General features: G+C 45.0%; 1 protein-coding gene across 1 annotated transcript in view; it reads left to right on the top strand.

Moving 5' to 3' along the window:
* Positions 1-1,243: 1,243 nt before the first annotated feature.
* The window catches only part of PTPN20 (protein tyrosine phosphatase non-receptor type 20), a gene marked incomplete at both ends in the record, with an annotated part of 67,477 nt that continues 57,884 nt past the window's right edge, over positions 1,244-10,836 (top strand). The window contains 3 exons of the mRNA XM_079793244.1: positions 1,244-1,382; positions 5,746-5,894; positions 10,008-10,098. Coding sequence (XP_079649370.1) covers positions 1,244-1,382; positions 5,746-5,894; positions 10,008-10,098 — 379 coding nt within the window. The remainder of the gene's footprint in view (positions 1,383-5,745; positions 5,895-10,007; positions 10,099-10,836) is intronic.

The following is a 10,836-nucleotide window of genomic DNA, read 5'->3' as shown; positions in this document are numbered from 1 at the left end:
AGAGAGAGACAGGGACCACATTGCCAACATGCTAAAGTTATGTGTCCAGGAAGGAGCCTTCGTTTATTCTGAAGTTGGTAGACAGGCATAATAAAATTTGAATTTTAGTGGGAAGTTTTTTCTAGACATTAAGATTAGACCCAGAAGTCAAATAATAGGAGGCTTCTGTTAAGTGGGTTGTAAGTGAAAGTACAGCAAGAGCCAAGCAGATAGCACAAGAGAAGAAACCGAGTCACAGTGAGAAGTTGGAAAGCAAACAGAAATGTGTGGATTTGTATTTGAAAAGTCTGTTAGAAATAGAGCAGGAGTTAGATTGAGAGAAAGTTTGAAGGGTTTTCTATCTTTACAATGAGGGTGAATAAAGTATCCTTATAATATTAAAGAATTTGTAGGTGGGGAGAGATTTTATATATATAAAACTTATATATACATGAAATTTTAGAAAAGTGTCTCAGGAGACAGAGGCATTGTAGTTGAGAATGTGGAAGGATGAATTTTGAACAGGAAGAAAGTAAGGAGTAATGAAGAATGTTGATGCATCTAAGTACACATTTTTTAATATATATTTTATTGGTTTTTTACAGAGAGGAAGGGAGAGGGATAGAAAGCCAGAAACATCGATGAGAGAGAAACATCAATCAGCTGCCTCCTGCACACCCCCCCCCCCCCACTGGGGATGTGCCCACAACCAAGGTACCTGCCCTTGACCAGAATCGAACCTGGGACCCTTCAGTCCGCAGGCTAATGCTCTATCCACAGAGCCAAACCGGTCAGGGCAGTACACATTTTAAAAGTAAGTTGAAAGAGTTCTGGTTTTCTGGCCTGCATTTTCTAGAAGTGGCTGCATTTTTACTACAGCAGAGGGTTAAGATCGGAACTACATGCGGCTGGTAGTTCAGGATTAGCTGCAGTGAAGGGATGGTAGAGAAAATCAGTGTTTTCCAAAGGGCTCTCTGTTGATATGAGAACACCGAGTGACCCTAGTACTGCTCTCCCACAACCTAGGAAAAGGAACAGAGAAGGTGGAAGGTGGATAGGTCCAAGGCGGCTGGTTTGCAGGTCAAAGTTGGAGGAAATGGGGTTTGTGATCAGACACTGGGATTTCGGAATTATCTCTTGGGAAGTGGGCCAGCTCCAGGTGCTGACAATGGAAGTAGGTGGTGGAACAGAAATGCCGGTGAATGTCAATTAATAATTACTGTAGATTATCAGAGGCTCTTAAATGCATAAATTCTTTGATACCATGAACAAATACGTGCATTTATTTTCTAGTGAGAGTGAACACAGTATGTGGACAGCCGATGACGCCTACCTCAAAGACAAGTGGATCAACGAGGATGAGCTTGCAGGGCCGTCGCGGGCTGTCTCCCCGCGTGTGCACGGTATGACTGCTCCCTGTTGTGGTGAAGGTTCTTGAGCAGGCTGGTTTCAGAGCCGTGCACAAAGGCTTTTCTAACACAGATGCAGGAGAGAGCTAGGCAGACTTTTTAAAATGGGAAAACATATTTTTGGGGATTTTCTTGCTGCACACTCCACATTTATAAGGGCGAATTTCTACCCTTTAAATATTTTAATATATAAAGCATGACATTAAAATGAGCTATTTTATATTTTCTTAAACTAGGAATTATAGATTTGTATAGACTTGAATATGACCTCATTCACCTAATGTTAATTCGTTGCATAGTATGTACTTTGTAAATAAAATAATAATTTTGGATTACACATAATCACATATTGTGGAGAATAAAGAAAATATAAGTATGTATAATAAAACAATAATACTGAAAAATAACCCAAATATTTTCTTTATATATATATATATTTTAAGTATATATAATATAAACCTACATAAAACCATGAATGATATATTCATTATACACATATAAAACTTTTGGGTGTGAAGTTAGAGGGTCACATGCATACTTTGGAGTTTGAGAGGAGTTTAGAGATCACTCATTTCAATCTCCCATCAAGTGCCAGATTACCTTCTCTAATGACTTTTTATTTTTAAAATGTCAAATCTAATTAAGGCAATATCACACTGCAATTATTAAAACACAAGTCTCACAAAAATAGTTGATAAGAAAATAGTTTTAAAATATTGAAAATTCATTTACAGAGAGCAAACTCAGCCTTTCGGCACACAGTTCTCTGAGGCTGGACAGAGGTCTGCCGCACCCCGGCCAGAGGCTGTTCTTGCCGCAGGTCCGCTCTCCCGCAGGCGGCCACCAGCACCGCGGCCAGCAATGCTTTCATTCTGTTTCCTTTGGTTCCTTTCAGAGTCATGTAACTGGAAGCATACATACATGTTGCCTTTTGAGTCTACTTTCTTTCACTTTGCATAGTATTGTTGATATTCATCCATGCCTTTGCATTTATCAGAATTTACTTTTTTCTCTGCTGAATAACATTCCACTCCATGACTACACCAGTTTTATTAGCCTCTCACCAGTGGAAGGACATTTGGGTTGGTGTCAGGTTTTGGCAGTTATGGATAAAAGCACTACAACATTCATGTTCTGTTGGGCTCAGTGACACGATTGTTAACCCTCCTCCTGGGTATCTATAGAGGCAAACCTTGAGCACCAGGTGTGAGACGCTGCACAGACGCTGCCCCCTGAGGTGGGTGGTTCCCAGAGGGGCTGGAGCCTGTCGGGATCCCCTTTCATGTGCCGTTTGTGTGGCCAGTTGGGTCCAGCTCTGGTGTGGTGTGAACCCACCACAGCAAGAGCCAAGCAGTTAGCACAAGAGAAGAAGCTGGTTGTTTTGGTGCTGGGTCTTGTTAGATGGGTTTCAGATGCAGGTCACTCTCAGACCTTGTGTGTAACTGGCTTGGGCTACCACTCTGTAGCTACTACTCGGTTCAGTGTTTGTGTCTGCATCTGCTAGACCTGTGTGTGCATGGGAGGGGCCAGTCTGTGTAAATGGGTTAGCTCCTCCAGCTCAGAGCTGGGGCCAGATCTGTGGGTTGTCCCCCTGGGGCTCCCTTGGGCCAGCCTCCACCTGTGAGCCACTTTGCCTTCTGGCTGAGGTTGCATGCTCTTCCTCCAGAGCTTCTGAAGAGAGTCAGTAGGGTTGCCCAAGCTAGCCTAGCTCCTAGTGGGGCCCCGCCTGGGGATTATACCATCAGGCACTCAGTTGGGGAAAGTAAGTCCCTGCTTCAAAGCCAAAGCCCTCAGTCTCTGCCAGTCCCAAGGCTAGTTCCCCCTCAGGGAGTTGCTGCAGGTTCAGGGTGGGTATGGCCAGCTGTCTAGGAGGAGCAGGCTCAGTTGCCCTGTGTTCAGGAATCACTGAGTCTCACTGAGGATGCTGCTGGCCCAGCCCCCAGGAGGGCTAAGCACTCCGAGTCCCCCACAGTGCCATCTGAGGTCTCACTCTGCTCTGAGCTGCCCCCGGCCCCCAGGAACTGCGCCTAGTGGGGGTATCCGGGACTTCACATGGATGAACCAGACTCCTGTTGGGGTGGTGCCCACAGCCTGCTGGGGTGGGGGGAGGGTGAGGAAGGATGGGCACCACCTCTCCTTCACGGGCTGTGCTTGGAACTCCCAAGAAGTTCAGCTCTGTTTCCCCACCATGCAGTCACTGTGTACTGTCTCTCCCTCAATGGCTCCCTGGGAGACACAGTTCCAAAATCCAGCTCTTCCTCAGCACCCGTGTCCTTGAGCCACCAAACCAAGCAGGATGGGGCAGAAAACAGCCCTGTGTGGGACTGCTGTTCTCAGCAAAGCAGGGCCGAAATTCCCAGCTCTGCCAGCCCCAAATGCCAGACCTGCACTGCTCCCCTGTGCCTTCCCAGCAGCACCCTGCTCTCTCCCCTGTGCCTTCCCAGCAGCACCCTGCTCTCTCCCCTGTGCCTTCCCAGGAACACACTCTGCTCTCTCCCCTGTGCCTTCCCAGCAGCACCCTGCTCTCTCCCCTGTGCCTTCCCAGCAGCACCCTGCTCTCTCCCCTGTGCCTTCCCAGCAGCACCCTGCTCTCTCCCCTGTGCCTTCCCAGCAGCACCCTGCTCTCTCCCCTGTGCCTTCCCAGGAACACACTCTGCTCTCTCCCCTGTGCCTTCCCAGCAGCACCCTGCTCTCTCCCCTGTGCCTTCCCAGCAGCACCCTGCTCTCTCCCCTGTGCCTTCCCAGCAGCACCCTGCTCTCTCCCCTGTGCCTTCCCAGCAGCACCCTGCTCTCTCCCCTGTGCCTTCCCAGCAGCACCCTGCTCTCTCCCCTGTGCCTTCCCAGCAGCACCCTGCTCTCTCCCCTGTGCCTTCCCAGCAGCACCCTCCTCTCTCCCCTGTGCCTTCCCAGCAGCACCCTGCTCTCTTCCCTGTGCCTTCCCAGCAGCACCCTGCTCTATCCCCTGTGCCTTCCCAGCAGCACCCTGCTCTCTCCCCTGTGCTGTCCCAGCAAGACCAGACCTGCGGAGGGCTCTGTCATGGGAGAGACTGATCCTGTTTCCCTAGCCACACAGGTTAGTCACTGGTGGAGCTCTGCCCAGTGCCTTTCCAGAACAGAAAGTAGAGGGTCCCTTAAAGTCACTGCTGGGAGCAGCCACAGATCCCTGGGCTGGACCCATACACAGCTGTGCTGCCTCTCCAGCCACCCAGGCTGCTTCACTGGGACCTGCAGTCCCAGGCTCCCATGGGGACAAAATCCACTGGTTCCTCCTGCAGGGCTTCTCCTCCAGCCTGTGTTGCTCTGGGTTGGGGATTTCTGTGGGGCATTGAGACCCCAGGCTCCCGGAGGAAGGGAGCTTTGCCCCTCAACCATAGCCTGCTGGAGAGGTCTTTCCCTTTCTGTGCATTCCTCCGGGTACCCGTCTCCCCGTGGCTGCTCCAGCGCTCTGAAGACATGATATTTCAGAGCAGCTACACCTGTCTGGGTTTTTCAGGTGGATTGCTCTGTAGTTCTGCTGTAAGTCCAGTCCGTGGCTGCAGCTGTCTTGCATGCACCTAGAGTATGCTTTTTACTTCCCACACATTTGAGGATTTTCCAGATGTGTTATTGATCTTCCAGATGTGGTATTGAAAATATTGATTTGGAAAGTTTAATCTCATTAAGGTCATATGTACATGAATTCCTTTTAATTTATTAAGTTTTGAGTTTTGGCCTAGATTATTGTCTATGTGGTAAAAGATTCCATATGTACTATTAAATAGAAAGTAATCTCTTCTGTTAAAGTATGTAACTATTTAGTACCTGTCAATTATGTGTATTTATAATACATCTATTTTTTAGTTTTATTGATTATATCATATTATTCTTGTGTGTGTGTGTGCGTGCGCACATGTACACGCACGTCTGTGCACTTGATCCATTTTAGTAAGAAATGTGTTGGACTCCACGTCCTCTCATCTCAGAGTCCAGGGACTTCCAAACACTTGGCCCAGGGAGGGGGCAGTTCTCTGTTTTCCCCACCCAGGCCTTGTACGTGCTTGCCTGGAATAACTGTCAGTACATACACCAGTTCACATTATAAATCAGAACACTTCTGGGTCTGCTGCATCTGTTACATTTATTGCACTTACAGTTTTCTTCAAGAGCAGTGGGTTTGGTGTAATTTCAAAGTATATAGTCATGATTTTTCCAAAACAAGGATACTTCCTTTCAAATAGACTCATCACTATCACTTTAAAATATAAACTTCCATTATCTTTAAGTGGCTGTGTATTTACTTAAGAGAAAACAACAACAATAAAATCTCCTTTCACATACATACAAGTAAGTTACAGGTGTGAATTTCTCTCTCCCTTAGGTATACAGATTATTTCTGAAAGGGATTTAGTTCAGTTGGCTCAGATTCGGCCATTAAGATTCAGTTTTCACGAGCAATCAGACATCAAGAATTATTATCAAGTACTTAAGAAAAGGGTAGAAGAACATGAAATCATCCAGGAGTATATGGTAAATATTTTTGTCTTAACAGAAGTCTATATGTGATTTATTTTCCACATCACTACCAGAATTGTTTTCTTTCTTTTTCTTTTTTTTTTTTTTAAAGATTGAGTACATTATTTTTGTCTTTAAATATTAAATTTATTTTTGAAGTCACAGGGGTACAGAGTGAAAAGTCAAACAGCATAAAAGCTTATAAAATGGATAAAGTCTCCTTCTTGTTCTCCCCTTATTTCTTAGGCCCCCTTTCCACTAGCTAAGCTTCTCATACAGACTTCCAGAAGAATTGTTAGCTTGTACTTTACTTACTATTCATCCTTCTTTTCCTTTAAAAATAATTTTCCATGGAAGATATAATTCCCAAATATAATATCAGCACATATAGCTCCAGCTCATTCTTTCAGGCCTGGTCCCTCCGAACTGCCATCCCTTTATTCAGGTAAGTAACCACTTGAAGCAGGGGAGGGCAGTTGGGGCAACCAGGCCTGCAGGGGAGGACAGTTAGCGGCAACCAGGGCTGCAGGGGAGTGCAGTTGGGGGTGACCAGGCAGGCAGGGGAGGGCAGTTAGGGGCAATCAGGCTGGCAGGGGAGTGGTTAGGTGGTGATCAGGCTGGTAGGCAGAAGCAGTTAGGGGCAATCAGGCAGTCAGGCAGGCGAGCGGTTGGGAGCCAGCAGTCCTGGATTGTGAGAGGGATGTCCAACTGTTCATTTAGGCCTGATCCCACTGGGGGGTCCCAGATTGTAGAGAGTTCAGGCTGGGCTGAGGAATACCCCCCACCCCCATGCATGAATTTCGTACACCGGGCCTCTAGTCCATTAATAAGTTTCCAATAATGAAGAAATGATCCCTTTTGTATGTGTGATAGATGGTAAATTTTCCACTTTGTTATGTTACACACATTGACTAAGAAAATACAGGTATTTTCAGTAGTCAAATATGATGAGCTTTTCATTTTGGACTTCAGGGATTTCTGTGTCTTTTAAGAATTCCCCTTCCACTCTAGGATCATAATAATTATTTCATGATTTTTTTCTAATAATTTGATGATTTTTTCAAATCTAAATCTTTGATCCAGCTAAAATTTAATTTATTAGAAGGTATTTTGTAGGCACCCAGCATTATATAGCTATCCAGGTGTCTCAATATTATGTGGAAACTTCTCTTCAGTGATATAAAATGCCACCTTTAGTGTATACTGAAGCCCCACATGCACTTTAATTTATTCTTGGACTTTTTCCAGTGATTTGTCTATTAATATACTGGTATCAAACTCTTTTATTTATTTATTTTTATTTTTTCCATCACTATGTATCCTCTCTATGCCCTCTTCCATCCACCCCTAACCCCCTGCAATCACCCCACCTTTCTCCACTCCTTTAATTAGCATGACTGGATAGTATTTTTACCATCTGTTAAGACTAGTCTTTCCTTATTACTCTTACTTTGCAAAATTGCTCTGGTTCTTCCTACAGATTTTTTTCTAAGTTAAATTTAAAATGGGTTTGCAAAAAGATTAAAAGGATAATCTGATTATATTATCCTACTGCTTAACACTTTCACTGCACCTCAGGAGTTTCCAACACCTATTTAAGGACTGGTGGTACCAAGTTGGCCACCCAGGAGTTACTGAAAAGCTTTTAAAAGTATAGGTTTTTATCCACCAATATTCTAATAGAACAGGACTAGCTGTATCTTGATTTCTTTTGTTTATGAAACAAGGCCTTCCAGGTAGTTTCAGTTTCCCATTGGGCTACATCATGTGCTCTGTGCTCTTGTTGGGTACTACCCACTATTTCCCTGAGAGGACATATATACCTCAATGCCTTTATTCTTGTCCTCCTATCTGGAATGATAGCCACTCACTCTGTTCTTCTTTTCTTCCACACACACACAGACTTTCATGTGAGTAACTTCCAATGACTCAGGAAGACTTAGTTCAAGTATTCATTACTTTCTAGAGCTTTCCTTCCCATACCTTCAGTGCTGTCATTCATTCCAGTGTTGATGTACATGTTCACATGTGCACCCTCCTAACCCCATATCTTCAGATAAAGTCTAATGCTCAGTCATATTGGTGTCTTTGTATTTGTTCACATGTCTTCCCTCCAACTGAATACCTTCAGGTAGAGCCCAGTGGTCTCATTCATACTGGTGTGTTTGTACATGTTGTATGTCTTCCCCACCAACCCCATACCTTTAGGTAATGTCTAGTGCTGTCAATCATACTGGTGTCTTTTTACATGTTCACATGTCCGTCGTCTTCTTCAACTTCTCCTGTAACTCATGTAGGATAAAGCCATATTCACATTCAGATTCATCTTTGTACTCTAAAATTTAGAACAGTGCAAATACATTCTAAATATACAATAAATGTTTGTTAGATTTATACTTGGTAAATAAATTATTTTGATAGGAAGAATTCTCTAATTAGTGTTCCAACTGTAATTTCTTTGCAGGGCAAGGAGTAAATTGTGAGACTATTTATACTTTTTGTTTATATGCTTATATATTTTTGTTGCTGTTATTTTTGTCTATAAAATGATAGATTTTGGGTAGGTCCTAGGAAGTGATTATCCTATCTAATAAAAGAATAATATGCAAATTAACCATCACTCCGATACACCCACCAGCCACGCCCACCAGCCATGCCCACCAGCCACACCCACCAGCCAATCAGAGTGATTATGCAAATTAACCCCAACCAAGATGGCTGTGGCCACAGAGAGCAGGAGGGAGGCTTGGGTTTCCCTGGCGATGGAGGAAGCCAAGCTTTCCACACACCCTGGTGGGCCAGGCCTCCACTCAAGGGTACAAAGTTTCAATTATAGAAGGTAAATAAATTCCAACAGAAATGGCGGCAGCCACTGAGCTGGAAGAGCAGGAGGCTAGGGTTGCCCCGGGCGATGGAGGAAGCCAAGCTTCTGCAGCCCTGGCCGGCTCAGGCCTTCACTCCAGGCTACAAAGTTTCAATTATAGAAGATACATAAATTCAAACAGAAATGGCTGCCGCCACGGAGCGAGCAGGAGGCTTGGCTCTGCTCCAGGCTACAAAGTTTCAATTGTAGAAGATAAATAAATTCCAGATACCAGGGCCTCCGCTTGGGTCGCCGGGGGGCGTGGCTGGCCTGAAAACCACCACAGGCCCCTTGCCCAGGCTGCCCCATGCCCCAAGGGAACCCCCACCCTGATCCGGGACACACTTCAGGGCAAACCAGCTGGCCCCCACCCATGCACCAGGCCTCTATCCTATCTAATAAAAGAGTAATATGCAGATTGACCATCACTCCAACACACAAGATGGCTGCCTTCATGTGGTCAAAGATCCTGCACCCATGTGGACACAAGATGGCCACCACAAGATGGCCAGCAGGGGAGGGCAGTTGGGAGGCACCAGGACTGCAAGGGAGGGCAGTTGTGGGTGATCAGGCCAGCAGGGAGGGCAGTTGGGAGGCACCAGGCCTGCAAGGGAGGGCAGTTGGGGGTGATCAACCCTGCAGGGGAGGGCAGTTAGGGTGACCAGGCTGGCAGAGGAGGGAAATTGGAGGCAAACAGGCTGGCAGGGGAGCAGTTAGACATCAATCAGGCTGGCAGGCAGAAGCGGTTAGGGGCAATCAGGAAGGCAATCAGGTGAGCAGTTGGGAGCCAGCAGTCCTGGATTGTGAGAGGGATGTCCGACTGCCCGTTTAGACCCAATCCAGGTGGGATCGGGTCTAAATGGGCAGTCAGACATCCCTCGAGGGGTCCCAGATTGGAGAGGGTGCAGGCTGGGCTGAGGGACACTCCCCCCCCCCCCACCGTGCACAAATTTTGTGCACCAGGCCTCTAGTTCTATATAATCTTTTTTTTTTTTTTTAAGGAAAATTGAAAGGTATTGAAGTTCCAGCAAAAGAAGAATCTCTTAGATTTTAACATTTCCTTATAAAGCCACTTGTTTATTGACATCTGAAGTTTGAGATATTTCCTATAGTACTTTTTAAAGAGGGTTCGATTTCTCCATTATTCATAAAACACATTTAATATCAGGTCATGTCATATAGAGTGTTAAGGGTCATGAACAGTAGACAAAGGCAGATGTTTTTTGTTATAGTAAATACATGACTTATACTTCTTACCTCCAAAGGCTTTGGACCATAAGAATCCGCATTGTGAGTTCAACTGTGGGAATGAACCATTCAACAGAGACAAAAACAGATATCGAGACATCCTTCCATGTGAGCTAAAAATGCTTTTGATTATTTTCCTGTTTACATTTGGGAAAAGATAAAAAGTGGGTTGTATGGCTTTTAGGCAATTTGATCTGTGACCATAATGAGGAGTGAGTAGTCGGTGGCCTGGGCATATTTTTTGGATATGCAAGAACATGGTAAAGTTCAAGTCTTTCAATCCAGGTACTTCTTCCAGCCACCGCCACAGGGTTATTCACAGAAGTCCTTCAACCTGTTCTTATGCCTTTATTGTTATTTTTCAGGCTACGAACCATCTAAAACATAGTTTAATAGTTTAAGACACCTGTCGCTTTTGGTACAAGAAGCTCTGACCAGGCTCCCTAGCCATTTTGTTCAGACACACAAATAAATGGGGCTATATATAGCCTTAATCCTGGAAAATAAAGTTGCCGATAGGAGGCTGCCCTTTGATTATCTCCAAAGGGCCCTGCACATTGTTTCCCTGTGCTGAGTGAATGTAGTGCCACATCCCTCCCCACCCGGCTGGTTCCTCACAGGATTTATCTGTCTCAGGCCATGCAAAGAGCAGAAAAACACACAGGCAAACTCATTCTATGCCTTACATTCCTTTCAAAGTCAATATTTTTTAAATTAAATTATCATATTTCCTTTCAATTTAATCTTCCTTTATTATATATTGTATTTAATGCAACCACCAAGTTGTCAGACAGAAAATTTCAAGTCACCTGCAATATCCAAAAGTAGTCACAACTCTCCTTTGAT

Source organism: Cnephaeus nilssonii, assembly GCF_951640355.1.
Source record: "Cnephaeus nilssonii genome assembly, chromosome: 16".
Taxonomy (NCBI): Eukaryota; Metazoa; Chordata; class Mammalia; order Chiroptera; family Vespertilionidae; genus Cnephaeus; species Cnephaeus nilssonii.
This window is presented reverse-complemented; position numbering and strand designations above follow the sequence as displayed.